Source organism: Neoarius graeffei, chromosome 15 (assembly GCF_027579695.1).
Source record: "Neoarius graeffei isolate fNeoGra1 chromosome 15, fNeoGra1.pri, whole genome shotgun sequence".
Lineage (NCBI taxonomy): Eukaryota > Metazoa > Chordata > Actinopteri > Siluriformes > Ariidae > Neoarius > Neoarius graeffei.
The window spans coordinates 73,746,158-73,761,539 of NC_083583.1; the positions used below are offsets into that span (position 1 = coordinate 73,746,158).

Here is a 15,382-nt window from a genome sequence, read left to right on the forward strand (position 1 = left end):
AAACACACGCGTGAGACTGAAGTCTAGCCATCAGCACATTTTCAGTTTTAGCATGAGAATGAATAACTTAAAAATACAACAGTGTAAGTGAAACACGGAGACAGGGAGAGCTAGAATCGGGCCAGTGTCACTGCAGCCATGATATTTGATTAAACGTAATGAATTTTTAGATTTTTATATGGTTATGGAGCAGGCTACATATCTTTTTATAAAAGTCTACTGTAATCCCATGATCCCCATGACTATCATGGGATTAAAAAAATGTCACAGTAACACTTAGGAGAACTTAAAAACCAGTACATTCCACACTAAAGAATACAGTGGTGCTTGAAAGTTTGTGAACCATTTAGAATATTTCTGCATAAATATGACATAAAACATCATCAGATTTTCACACAAGTCCTAAAAGTAGATAAAGAGAACCCAGTTAAACAAATGAGACAAAAATATTATACTTGGTCATTTATTGATTGAGGAAAATGATCCAGTATTACATATCTGTGAGTGGCAAAAGTATGTGAACCTTTGCTTTCAGTATCTGGTGTGACCCCCTTGTGCAGCAATAACTGCAACTAAACGTTTGCGGTAACTGTTGATCAGTCCTGCACACCGGCTTGGAGGAATTTTAGCCCGTTCCTCCGTACAGAACAGCTTCAACTCTGGGATGTTGGTGGGTTTCCTCACATGAACTGCTCACTTCAGGTCCTTCCACAACATTTCCATTGGATTAAGGTCAGGACTTTGACTTGGCCATTCCAAAACATTAACTTTATTCTTCTTTAACCATTCTTTGGTAGAACGACTTGTGTGCTTAGGGTCATTGTCTTGCTGCATGACCCACCTTCTCTTGAGATTCAGTTCATGGACATGTTCTGACATTTTCCTTTAGAATTCGCTGGTATAATCCAGAATTCATTGTTCCGTCAATGATGGCAAGCCGTCCTGGCCCAGATGCAGCAAAACAGGCCCAAACCATGATACCACCACCACCATGTTTCACAGATGGGATAAGGTTCTTATGCTGGAATGCAGTGTTTTCCTTTCTCCAAATATAATGCTTCTCATTTAAACCAAAAAGTTCTATTTTGGTCTCATCCACGTGGTCTTTAGCAAACTGCAGATGAGCAGCAATGTTCTTTTTGGAGAGCAGTGGCTTTCTCCTTGCAACCCTGCCATGCACACCATTGCTGTTCAGTGTCCTCCTCATGGTGGACTCATGAACATTAACATTAGCCAATGTGAGAGAGGCCTTCAGTTGCTTAGAAGTTACCCTGGGGTCCTTTATGACCTCGCAGAGTGTTACATGCCTTGCTCTTGGAGTGATCTTTGTTGGTCGACCACTCCTGGGGAGGGTAACAATGGTCTTGAATTTCCTCCATTTGTACACAATCTGTCTGACTGTGGATTGGTGGAGTCCAAACTCTTTCGAGATGGTTTTGTAACCTTTTCCAGCCTGATGAGCATCAACAACGCTTTTTCTGGGGTCCTCAGAAATCTCCTTTGTTCGTGCCATGATACATTTCCACAAACATGTGTTGTGAAGATCAGACTTTGATAGATCCCTGTTCTTTAAATAAAACAGGGTGCCCACTCACACCTGATTGGCATCCCATTGATTGAAAACACCTGACTCTAATTTCACCTTCAAATTAACTGCTAATCCTAGAGGTTCACATACTTTTGCCACTCACAGATATGTAATGTTGGATCATTTTCCTCAATAAATAAATGACCAAGTACTTTTACTCTTTATCTACTTTTAGGACTTGTGTGAAAATCTGATGATGTTTTAGGTCATATTTATGCAGCAATATAGAAAATTCTAAAGGGTTCACAAACTTTCAAGCACCACTGTATGTATTGCATTTCTGTCAGGTCACATGATCTCTCTAATGAATGTGAAATGCAGAATTAAATGTGTCAGAAGTGTGAAAGTAATCCACCGTGATTTATTGCATTTTACTGGGCAGCACTTTTAACTGCATGTTGGTCAGTGTGAGGGAATTAGACCACAGTGAAATGCAATCACAGTGACGGTGACGGTGGAAGAAAGCTCTCATCATGGAGATAGAAAATCCAGATGTTCAGTCATGGTTGCTAAACACTTACATACATCAACACCCTGCCACATTAGCAAGGCCACAAATCACTTGTAAACCAGTGCAAGTCTTTTCTCTACTCTATTCTGCTGTAATAATATCAGCTGTAACTCGCTTTGTTTTCAACAGACTTCAGTATTTTTGGAATACGTGCTCTGTCGAGCTCGTATATGCACTTAACTGTTCGAAAATTATGGAAAGCAGCGAGATGTAGGCTGCTGTAATGTTCGGTGGGAAAAGAAATGACAGTAAACCAAAGATTTTAATCTTACTGATATTTTGAAATCTACTATCGACACCTTAACGATGTTTTGGCCATTACAAAAGTAGAAAAGACTTTCAGTACATAAATTGTGCATGAATAATTACTCAAACTTCCACTGGAAAAAAAAAAAGAGGGATGATTCCTGATTACCGTATTTTCTGGACTATAGAGCGCACCTGTATATAAGCCGCATCCGCTCTATTTTTAAAAAATAAAATAAAAAAAAAGATATACAAGCCGCACCGGGCTATAAGCCGCAGATATCTATGTTGAAAAATTAGATATTTACTGCATGTACAGAACGATTTTGTACTGTAAATGTACATGTATGTACCTGAACAGATTCTTTCCGAACAGTGCCTTTTAACACGGCAGCAACTTTGCTGATTAAAACGGAACAGAACCAAGAGAAAATAACCGGTATTTATTTATCTTCATTTCTCCTGTGTTTGAAACCACAAGTCACTTTAATCATCTTCGCTGGATTTGAAAATAATTACCAGTTAGTAATTTGTCGTGCGTGTTCTATCTGCTAAAGATCTGCTAATTCTTCTTTGCATTGATTTTTCGTCTATCTTATTTTTGATTCTACTTCCGGTTAGAGCGCCCCTAGCGGTGGAAGAAAAATCCACAGAATAGCCGCACCTTTGTATAAGCCGCATGGTTCAAAACCTAGGAAAAAAGTAGCGGCTTATAGTCCAGAAAATACGGTACTTGGCGTATCAGATCACGTGACACCGTTCCACAATTATCGACACCTTTGTCCACAGTTTTGTGATGTAAAAAATAAAACTAAGATAAATCATGTCAGATATTTTTCCATCTTTTATGATTTATAGCAACCAACAAAATTCAAGTGAAAACAAATGGAGACATTTAGCGGGGGGGGGGGGGGGGGGAAGAAAAATAAGAAACTTCCAGTAACCTGGTTGCACAAGTCTGTACACCCCTTTATATTGGGGCATGTGACTGTGCTCAGAATGACCCAATCACAGTCAACGTTCAGAAGTAATTATCATGAATCTAATTAACCCTAAATAAAGATGGTCTTTATTTCATCCAGCTGCTGAAGCCGTGGTCCGTAAAAAGCTTACAAAGTGCATACAGGATCTCATTGTTGAACGATATGAGTTAGGAGAGGGATACAAAATAATAAAAAAAAAATTAGATGTACCATTGAACACCATGAAGGCAATCAACAACAAGGCAAGGCAAGTTTATTTATATAGCACATTTCATACACAATGGCAGTTCAATGTGCTTTACAGAAGTAAAAACAAAAACAGTAAACAATAGAGAAATAAAATTACATAAAATAATTAATTAAAAGAATTAAAAGAAAATAATAAGAATTAAACAATAGTAGAAATAAAATATTAAAATGCCAAAAAGAAAAAGGAGAAAAAGAAAGAAAAAGAAACTAGCAGAATAAAATAGAATAAAGTTAAAGTAAATTTAAAACATGCAGAGAAAGTAAAGATTATAAAAAATGTAAAAATATTAATTATTTAACAGAAAGCATCTGAAAACAGCTTGGTCTTTAACCTAGATTTGAAGCTGCCAACAGCAGGAGCGTTTTTGATGTCCTCTGGCAGTTGGTTCCATCGCTGTACTGCATAGTAGCTAAAAGCTGCTTCACCACACTTTGTTTTAACAACTGGTTTTAATAGTAAATGTTTCTGTTGCGATCTGGTAGATCTGATTGGGTTAGGCCGCTGCAACATATCAGAGAGGTAATTGGGCCCTGTACCATTTAGAGATTTGTACACCAGCAGCAATGCTTTAAAGTCAATTCTGTAGCTTACTGGAAGCCAGTGGAGAACAAACAAGTGGAGAAAATGGGGTACCACAGTGACATCACCAAGAACAGGACGTCCCGCTAAAACTGATAACAGGACAAGAAGTAACCTTATCAGTGAGGCTGCCGAGAGACCATTAAAGGAGCTGCAGGAATATCTGACAAGTACTGGTCACAACCTGCATGTGACAGGTTCTTCACTTCTGTGCTATAGGTTAGGGTGGCTAGATATAAGCCCTTTCTCAGGAGAAAACAAATCCCCCAAGCTCGCCTAAATCATCCCAAACCATGTGGCAAAATGTAGTATGGTCTGATGACGCCAAGGTAGAACTCCAAACATCGATCTGTTTTGCACGAAATCTGCAGACTTCTGTTAGACATCTGAAGATGAAGGCCTTCCAACGTGATGACCCAAAGCACACATCCAAGTTAACCAAGGAATGGTTTGGAAGATGATCATCAACGGTCTGGAATGGTGCAGCCCAAGCCCAGATCTACATCCCATCCAAAACCTGTGGAATGACTTGAAAGAGGGCTGTGCGCAGGAGATCCTCTCACAATTTGAAAATTCAGCATCCACTGCAAAGATCTCGTTCCTCGGAGACTCCCCATCGCATGCCTCGAACTGGAATTGCACCTGCACTTCATCGTCCTGTTGAAAATGCAGCAGAGTAAAATGCAGTGCTGTGGGGCAAATCACATTCGCTTCTGACACACATCCAGCGTTCTTAAAAAGCAATCCCCCCACTGACTGATTTTGTTTCGAGGGTGTGGAATGTTTTCCGCATGTTGCTAATGTTCGTGTTTTTCTCCGAGGTGATGATAATTTTGTCGATTCTTTGTCGCAGCCCCAGCAAAGTTAGCTGTCGAAAGTGACTAGCATTCACTAGTCGTTAGGTGAGGGTTTATTAGTTTATTATACATTGTAAGATTATATTATACATTCGTAAGGTTGCCCTCGCTGCATAAACTTCAAATGATATAAAGTTAATGGTGAGTGCCTCTCAGAATTATTGGCACCCTTCTCCATCCTGCTGGTATACTCATTAGAGGTCTGCGCTGGACAGAATTTTCAGTCCCGCTCCCGCATTGTGCAGTCCTGCTCCCGCAAAGAATTATGATTTTCAGTCCCGCCCGCGCCTGCCATATTTTGTCCCGCTCGCGCCCGCAAATCCCGCATGATGCAGATGTTCACGTTATTTCTCACAAAAGTTCTTGTCATTGGCTTGGGGAATTAAACATGCTGAGCTTAGCTGAGCTCTCCACTGACCGATCCTTCACCTAGCGCACGGAGCGAGGGTGCGCGTTGCCAGGCGGCATGCGCAGCTGAGGCTTTACAGAGACACCCAATGCACCTACCAAAATCTACAGTGGATATTAAGAATATTGTACATTGCACATAGCTTATATGTCACTCCTCACATTTACATTCTAGGAAATACAAGTAGGCCTATAAGAAATTAATATAATTTAAAGACACAGTGTGATGGTGCCCCGCCCCCTACTTTTCTTTTTAAAGCAGTACTTGCTTCTGAAGCACTGTGAGCTTCACTAGAGGAGCTCTGCTCTTCTGCCATGATCGGAGATCTCAAACACGGAAGAGCGGAAAGAAATCGGAAACGTACGCGAGATTAGACCACATCCGCAAATTTAGGCATCTTAAAATGTTTTTGTTAATGCCAAATAAAATATCCAGCACAAATTATATATGATAGACATAAATTAATAATTTATAAATTTTATTTTAAACACGTTTTTAGTTAGCGGAACTGCAGCTTATCACCTCTCCCGCCCACTCCCGCATTGTGCACTTCCCCTCCCGCCCGCGCCCGCAATGAGCTTTCAAAATTTGTCCCGCGCCGCACTGCTTTGCGTCGGGCCCCGCGGGACTCCCGCGGGAGTGTAGGGCTCTAATTCACATCTCATCTCATTATCTGTAGCCGCTTTATCCTGTTCTACAGGGTCGCAGGCAAGCTGGAGCCTATCCCAGCTGACTACGGGCGAAAGGCGGGGTACACCCTGGACAAGTCGCCAGGTCATCACAGGGCTGCTGGTATACTGCTAAGTACTATTATTTAAAAATAGATCTAATGAGAATATGGACCAAAAAAAAAAAAAGGTTTTCTTAACGTTTGAGTGGAAAAAACCTAATTGTTGTGTTTAAGAGTTATTTCATGCAATCATTTTTATAAAATAGTTTTAGAGGACATCTGATATTTGGGAAAATACAGTGCACAGCGATGACCTGGCGACTTGTCCAGGGTGTACCCCGCCTTTCGCCCGTAGTCAGCTGGGATAGGCTCCAGCTTGCCTGCGACCCTGTAGAACAGAATAAAGCGGCTAGAGATAATGGATGGATGGACAGTACACACCATTGTATTGTGTATTGAGCAGTTCAGTACAATAAACACACACACACACTAGTTTTCTTTGTTAGTTCTCCATTTATGATGTCTAATACTTGTGTCCTATAGTGTGTGTGTGTGTGTGTCTTCCCCAGACATTGGACTGTAATGCTGTCACTGTCTCTGAGCTGAATTTCACTGCTGATTTTACTCTGAAGATAACAGCAAACACATACTGCACCGTGAGTAACACACACACACACACACACACACACACACACAAGGTTGTTAATCAAGGTTGTCAAGAGTGAAGATTAATTAGGAGAGAGGAGATGGATGAGGCCTTTGATTGGCTGAGATTGGCCATGTGACACCTGAATGATTGATAGATGACCCCAGTCTGCCAGGAGAATAAGGTGTTTCACTTCACAGTTACTTTATAAACTAAACTTTTGTGTGTGTGAGAGAGAGACAGACAAAAAACAACGACCCTACATTCTGCGAGACGAATTTTTCTTTTTGTTCCCATTCTGGTGCGGTCCCACATGCACATCCCTCACACACTGGCATCAGTTTTATAGATTAATCAATACACCGTTATTATCTCTTTCTCTGCTTTTGGAGCTGTACACCAGATGAAATGGAGTTTGTAAACATCATTTTCACTTTGTCTCTCATGTTTCACTCTATCTCTTGAACTAAATAGCAGAGATTAGTATAAAAATCAAGTGATTATAGAAAATCGTGCGTGCTGATTGGTCGAGAGATTCAGACTATTTCTCGATAATCACCTCGAGCGACTCGAAGAAGAATTACAAATTATGAAAGAAAATGCTGTTCCTAAAACAGGCTTGTAGTACTGAGTCCAGGACTCGGACTCGAGTCTGACTCGTGCCCTAATTTTAAAGCAGATACGCAGAACCTTTATTTTTAAATACATTTCTGAGTGGATAGTATCTCCATCCTTGACTCTTGTATGCTGCATAATTGGGAATAAAAAAATATATATTTTTGAGAGTTAAAATCGACCGCAAAGTTGTGATTGGAGCCGCCCCGCTGAGCCAGCCAGCCCTGAGTGCGTGACGTCACAGCGGGAACCGGTGCTGTAGACCAAAGCCAGACTCGGCAGGCGAGAGCGGTTGCAGTGGCCTCTTCGTTCGGATTTATTGGAGATTCTTCAGCTTCCTCAGATAGTAATACATCTGCCTGCAATAGTCCTGAAATTAGAGTGTGTGTACATGCTACTGCTAAACACATACGGTAGAACCGTATCAGTTCGAACCATCGGAAAGTGAATCCGATAGTAACACTTCGGCCACGGAGGCCCCCGCCTTACGAAATAAAGCCAGAGAACAAAGCCGTCTAGAGAATTGGATGGAATTGAACTGACAGTCTCATGTGACTCTCATTAAAACAGGATGGGTGTCATAACTTATGCAACATACATGTACATGCATGCATTTCCACTGATAAAACGTAAAAGGCTCATTAAATAATCAGATGAACTGAGACAATCACATTCTGAAGCAAATTAAATAATCTTATACCGCTAACTTAAACACACAATACAAGTTACATGTATTAATCTAAATGCAGGTAAACAAGTAGTGTTGTTGTTATGTAACCAAATGAGAGTCGCATCTTACCCGTCTGTGTTCTCACTTCTTGAAGGCCGACCTTGTGGCCGATTGTTTTGAAACAATCTGACTTTCAGTTCTTCCTTCATTCGCTTCTTCCACATAAAGGCGAGATATTGCTGCTGAGTCGAGCATATCCAGCAGAGAAATCTGACGACTGCTCCACTCATTCTCCATTTTCTCCACACTGAGTACTCCACCATTACTGCTCGGCTCACACTCCGGGAGAACTGGTGCAACTGAACTTACTTTCCTTTACATGTAGTTTTCTTTTCCTTTAATTGTTGGTACTGCACCCCCCTCTTTCAATCCAGGCTTATAGCCAACGCGCCTCAACAGATCAGAGGTCTCATACGAGTCTTCAGTAAAATGTGCAGAGCAGAGGAGAGACCACTTCGTAGGCGCCCAATCCATGAATTTCTTGCAAAACGCATCCAAATCTTTGCAGTTTGAACATTCTCGGGCCGTGAATGCAACGTAAATCCACCTTCTGTTGTGTTGCTGCACCCGCCAGCAACACATCTACGTGGCATGGCGACAAATTAGCTCAGAATGGAGGATCGAAGTTGCAGCCAGCTCTGTGTTTTAGTATAGCGGAAATGGCGATGAGACCGATAGACTTCCTGCTGTGGTATCACGGATGTCAAGGTCGTTCACTCAGACCGCTACCTATATGAATCACTTTAATCGTAAAAATTACTATATTAGATTTATTGTTAACGCTTAAAACTATTCCTGTGCCATTCTTGAAGTCTCAAGGCATTTATAAACAAAAAGTGAGGCCATGGTTCTGCGTATCTGCTTTAAGGACTCGTGACTTGACTTTGATTTGAGCACTGATGACTCTGACTCGTGCATGAACTGCATTCGGACTCATAAGTTGGAGACGAGGACTCTGATTTTTTTTTTTCTTTATTTTTTGTAACATGCCATAATAATTTGGCATAAAATATTTATATCTACATTAATTTTTCTACTAATTTTGTGCAAGAGAATGCACATTCACCTGTTCATACGTCATGTTCAGGAACAAACTAACGTTAACGGCACTAAAATGCCTGGAGAGAACGCCGCTAGGATTATCCGCTTTGCTTATACAGACTTCTCGTGCAGTAGGAAAAAATGCACTGCTGTGTGTTCCATATGTAGAAGAACTATCGAGGAGACGACGGGGACGACCTCGATCTTCAATTGTCGTTTGGCGAGACTCCATCCGGAGAAGGAAGTGGCACGCTGTGTTCATTGCCCTGTTGATAGTGGGCGGGGCTTGCTGAGTGATGAACAAGCTTTTTGTCTGTAGCCTATTAACTAAAATGGGGTGGTCGAGCAGAAACGTTAGTCCAACACTGTAGCAGAGACGCTTTCACATGAAGGCAGCAACAGACACCGTCACATGGTGCCGTTGGAGTCTTGTTCTCGGACTCGACTCGGATCAATAGTGGACTCGACTCCAAATTTTCTTTAATGACTTGGACTTGAACACTAGGGACTCGAGACTGGACTCGGACTCAAGGTTTAATGACTCGACTACAACACTGCCCTAAAAGCACTAAAGATGCTGCGAAGTTTGGTCTAAAACTGTTCCAAGGTGAGGTGGAATTGTGATTTATTTTATCGATTTCAGAGCAAAGTATTTTATGTGAGTCAGTGTAGATAAGTGACACAAGTCTGCTCTGCGCCTTTATTACATTCGCATGCTGCTTTTGAAGTTTGAAATAAATGATTTTTTAAATATGATTTATTTACATTTTTTAAATAATCACCTGCGTATTTATACTAAAACAATTATCCGCCTCAGGCTCAGTGAATATCGGTGAATAATAATCTCGACTTTTGTTATTACTCACCGATATTCACTTCACCTTCGGCGAATAATTGTTAAATAACCAAACTCATATCTGGAGTTTCCTACACAACCCAAAATTATTTTATTAGCATCATGATGCAGTACATTAGGTTAAAAACACAGATTGTGCTTTAGACTGTCATTAGACTGTACTGTATGTCAAACAAGGAATGACTTCTACACTTAACACAACGATCATACACTGCAAAAAATGGCCTTTCAAAAATAAGAAATAAAAGATTGAATCAGGTGAAAAAAAATCTGCCAATGGAACTAGTCAAATTTGACTTGGTAAGATTTCTTAAAGTAAGATGAAAAATCTAACCTGTTTTTAGATGAAATAATTCCAAAATAAGATTGGGGAACTTATTATGCGAGATCTGATTAACTCAAAATAATCAAAATAGTTCTTAACAAGATCGTACTTCTTACATTTAGCCATTCAAGTCATTTTTATTCATTTCATTTTAAGGGTATTTCACTTCAATTCATGACAAAGTCTTAGCAGAAAAAACTGAATTTAAGATAAATATACTAATATTAGGATTGTTAAATTCTACAACTAAGCATTGCTAGCTTAAAAGATTCTCCTTTTGTGACCTGTAATTAGTAAAATACTCTAGATATGAGACCAGAGACCATCTTGAATCAAGTTGACGACACGTGTAGCATTGCAACAAGTTTATTTTTTTTCCCATTTCAACATTCAAATATTAAAACATCTCTTAAGATTCCACTTCCCCAGGACCTCAGGCACCAAAAAAAACAAGTCTACGCATTTTGACTTGCAGTGCTTACACAACGCCAAAGCAACAGTGCATTTTGGGGGCACTGACTATTCATGTGTACGAGGGGTTTACAAGATCAGGCACAAAAAACAAAAAAAACCACCTGAACTTAACTCACAGCATTCCAAAAAGACCTCACTAAAACGCCCTCCACTCACTCATAGCCTTTTTGAAGGCACTTGTCTGGTCTCGAGTCTGTACAGCATCGAGAAGGAGCTCACTCTGAATGACTGACTGAGAAAACAGTCGCAGTAAACTTAGGATCTGTAAGGTGGAGTTGAATTGTAATGAAAGATTCAAAGATTTCAGTAAAGGCCCGGTCCCACTGCACTTACGGATGCAAAGAGGATGTAAAACGTAAAAAAATCTTTGCCATCCGTTGGAAAACGCTATGCATCCGTTGTGTACTCATTGCATACGTGCTTCATACGCTCTATCCATCGAGCATCCGTCCACTGTGATTTCATCCGCGCAAAGTTTTGAGCTGCACAAAACTTTTAGAACGGATGAACTTTCCGCCGTGTACGATGTAAATCCACGACATATACGAGCAACAAACGTTCTATGTCCGTTATCATCCGTTAAACGTCTGCTGTATCCTCTCTGCATCCTCTGGGCATCCTCGCAACTCACATCCGCTGCAGCTGAAAACGGAAAGAGGGAGGAAAGATAAGGTACATGAAACGTCTATTCATCGTTAGTAGCATGGAAATAGAAAGGATGTAAGCGTATGCATCTCGTATATAAAGTATTCAAAACGGACAAAGCGTTTATATCTGGGATGTATCTCGTATATTTAGGATGTCTGGAGTATGTCTAGAGTATGTAGAAGGACACCTAGCAGACAATCGATATTTTGTATAAAAAGGTAGAGAAAATCATCTAGTAGTAGAGATGTATCGATGTAGCCGCCAGCACGTCTTTCCGCTTTATGCTGACGGCGTGCGTGCTGCATCCCTTTATATCCGCGGAGCAGACGCAATTCATACCCCCCGCATGCGCAGTGAACGGTCTGCATCCGATATACATCCGCGCAACATCCCCTTTGTTTCCGTTAGGCGTACGTGATGCATCCCCTTCATCCGCTATGCATCCGCTCTTTCTGCTATGTGTCCGCTTCTCAGTTATCACCAGTAACCCCTTCGGAGCTGTCATCCACTTCCATCCGCTTTCATCCGCTAGGCTTCCTATGAACATGCGTTTAACATCCCCGCTATATACTACCCACGTCCGTTCTTTTCCGTTCTATTTTCGCAAATTTTCGCAAATTTTGTCCATTTTTGGAGCGGATGAAAACGGATAGAGCCACCCCCGAAATTTTGCTCGTCCGCTGTGTCCTTTTTGCATACGTTTTGTGTCCATCGGCCAGTGGGACCGGGCCTTAAAGTTCATTTATTCCCAAAACAAGCATACTTAGTTTTTTTTTTCTTGAAACAAAATGAACCGCATTTGACAAATGTCCAAAATGTACGTAGCCTGGCAAGCCAGACTAAATGTGAATATTTAGTCTGGCCTCGCTCGTAGACATTTCCGAAGGGTGTGGGAGGAACAACCCACTGTCTTTCAAACTGTCTCTGTGCGTATAGGCCAACGCTCTGACCAATCAGCGCAACAGTGACTGTGACGTAGTCAGAGCGACAGAAAGCAGTGGGGGAGGCCTTGAAATAAATAATTTTTCAAAATGCGTATTAATTAATAAACAGGTTCTAGATATTAAGAAGTTTGGAGATAATGACCACAAGTTTGGAGTCTGTACCACATACTTAACATACACTTTTTTTTTTTCAAGTGTTTGCTTAAACTGTTTGAGAGTTTTTATTTAGTGGTGTTTGGTGAAATAATTTCCCTTAAATTTAAAATAACAGGAAAATAAGAAACAATCAAAAAGTAATGTTTCAAAGCTGTTTATTAATTCTTCATACTGCACAAACTAGCCCCATCCTTTTGGCTACGAGCGGGGCCAGCTGGTAGATCAGACTTTTGCCACAGCCGGTCGGCAAAACAGCGAAAACGTCCTTCTTGAAAAGGAATGAGCGGAGAGCCTCTTCCTGCTCATGTTTCAACGAAAACTCCAAGTCTAATTCTTCTAAAACTGATTCCAAAGCGGAGTCAAACACACGCTGTTCTCTAGCCGTAGCCATCTTTCCTGCTGTGCTTTCTCCAGCGTCGCGCAGCGTTGTCGTCACTCCTGCAAAAGCCCGCCCAAAGAATCCAAACAAAAACCTTGCGTTGTGATTGGCGGGCACGATTTGATGCCCGGGGTGTGTTGTTGATATGGTGCGAGGCTAGACCCACTCGTAGGCAAAAATATTTTGGCCGCTAGGCGGGTGGGTCTAGTTTACTAGGCTAAAATGTACGTACTTGTTTAAAAAAAAAACTTTTTATTTTCAAAGGTGCTCCAAATAAGACTTTTTCAAGACATTTTGTCTAAACAAGATTTTCAAGATGGACTGTCTAAAAACTAGCCTTTCTAGCTAAATGAGGTTTTGCTTGTTGGGCAATTATGTCTTATAATAAGGGTGGCTAGATGTTTTGACTTGAAAATAGACAAATAAACTTCCTAAGATTTTTATTTTTTGCAGTGTAGTCAACTTGTACCAAAGTGAAAAAGCATAGAATGTCGAGGCTGTTTACTCGAGAATAAAAATTGAGAACTGTTTAATGTTGATTAAAAACAAAGGGTAAAGTCATTAAAAAATTGCCTTTTAAAAACTGAAATTAATAATGTTCCTGCAGTTTAGACATTTCGGCCAAAGGTTTGTGGACACCTGACCATCAATCACGGTGTTCAGTGGGGTTGAGTTCAGTCAGGGCTCTGTGCAGGACACTCGAGTTCTTCACACCAAACTTAACACACCATGTCTTCATGGAGCTCACTTTGTGCACAGGGACATTGTCCTGCTGGGACAAGTTTGGGCCTCTTAGTTCCAGTGAAGGGAAATTGAAAAGCTACAACACACACACACACACACGTTCTATACAACTGTGTACTTCAAACATTATGGGAATTTTGAGGAAACCCACATATTGGTGTGATGGTCTGGTGTCCACAAACCTTCAGCCGTATAGCATATGTGCACAGAGAAATCAGTAATATTACTTATTTAAGTCACGTTACACACACACCAGTCAGCTATAGCATTAAACATGACTGACACTGACTGGTGAAGTCAATGACCTTGATTATCTCTTTACGATGGCACTTGTCAAGGGGTGGGGTTTATTAGGCAACAAGAGAACAGTCAGTTCTTGAAGTTGATGTGTTGGAAGCAGGAAAAATGGGCGACGTAAGGATCTGAGCGACTTTGACAAACTGCGATGGTTAGATGACTGGATCTGAGCATCTCCAAAATGGAACAGCTTGTAGGGTGTTCCTGGTATGCATTGTTCCTGCGTACCGAACAAAAGTGTTCCAAGGAAGGAGAACCAGTGAACCGGCGACAGGGTCATGGGTGTCGAAGGCTCATTGATTCGCATGGGGAGCAAAGTCTAACCTGTATGGTCCAATCCCACAGAAGAGTGACTGGAGCACAAACTGCTGAAAAAGTTAATGCTGGCTGATGGAACACACACAATGCAGTGCAGCTTGATACATATGGGGCTGTGTAGCCACAGACTGGTCAGAGTGCCTATGCTAACCCTGTCCACCACCGAAAGCACCTCCAAGGGGCATGTGAGCATCAGAACTACACCATGGGGCAGTGGAAGGAGGTGGCCTGGTCTGATGAATCACGTTTTCTTTTGCATCATGTGGACGGCTGGGTGTGTGTGTGTGTGTGTGTTTGTCACATACCTGGAGAAGAGATGACACCACGATGCAGTATGGGAAGAAGGCAAGCTGGCAGAGGCAGTGTGATGCTCTGGGCAGCGTTCTGCTGAGAAACCTTGTGTCCTGGCATTCATGTGCATGTTACTTTCATGCATACCACCAAGGTACCATGTACCTGAACATTGTTACAAACCAAGGACACCCCTTTATAGGGCTGGTGTTCCCTAATGGCAGTGGCCTCTTTCAGCAGGATAATGCTCTCTGCCAACATTGTTCAGGAATGGTTTGAGGAAGGGTGGCACGGTGGTGCAGTGGTTATTACTGTTGTCTCACAGCAAGAAGGTTCTCGGTTCAAACCTTGCGGTCTTTCTGTGTGGAGTTTGCATGTTCTCGTGCCTGTGTGAGTTTCCTCTGGTGCTCCAGTTTCCTTCCACGGTCCAAAGATATGTGGTCAACTGGTTACTCTAAATTACTCATAGGTGTGAATGTGAGTGTGAATGTTTGTCTCTGTGTTACCCCTGTGATACAGTTAGTGACCTGCCCAGGGTGAACCATGCCTCTTGCCCAAAGTGAGGGATATTAATGCATTTACACATTGGATACAACACAAAATTATTCTTCTTCTTCTTTTGGCCGCTCCCGATTAGGGGTCGCCACAGCAGATCTTTCGTCTCCATTGCTCCCTGTCTTCCGCATCCTTCTCTACCACACCTGCCACTTTCATGTCCTCTCTCACCACATCCATGTATCTCCTCTTTGGCCTTCCTCGTTTTCGTTTGCCTGGCAGCTCCATCCTCAACATTCTCCTTCCAACATCTCAGGATGTTCCCATACC

General features: G+C 41.6%; 1 protein-coding gene across 2 annotated transcripts in view; it reads left to right on the top strand.

Moving 5' to 3' along the window:
* The window catches only part of prmt3 (protein arginine methyltransferase 3), a 190,591-nt gene that overhangs the window by 135,052 nt on the left and 40,157 nt on the right, over window positions 1–15,382 (top strand). For both annotated transcript variants that reach the window (XM_060941852.1, XM_060941853.1), the window contains exon 13: window positions 6,663–6,749. In XM_060941852.1, the coding sequence (XP_060797835.1) occupies window positions 6,663–6,749 (87 nt within the window). The remainder of the gene's footprint in view (window positions 1–6,662; window positions 6,750–15,382) is intronic.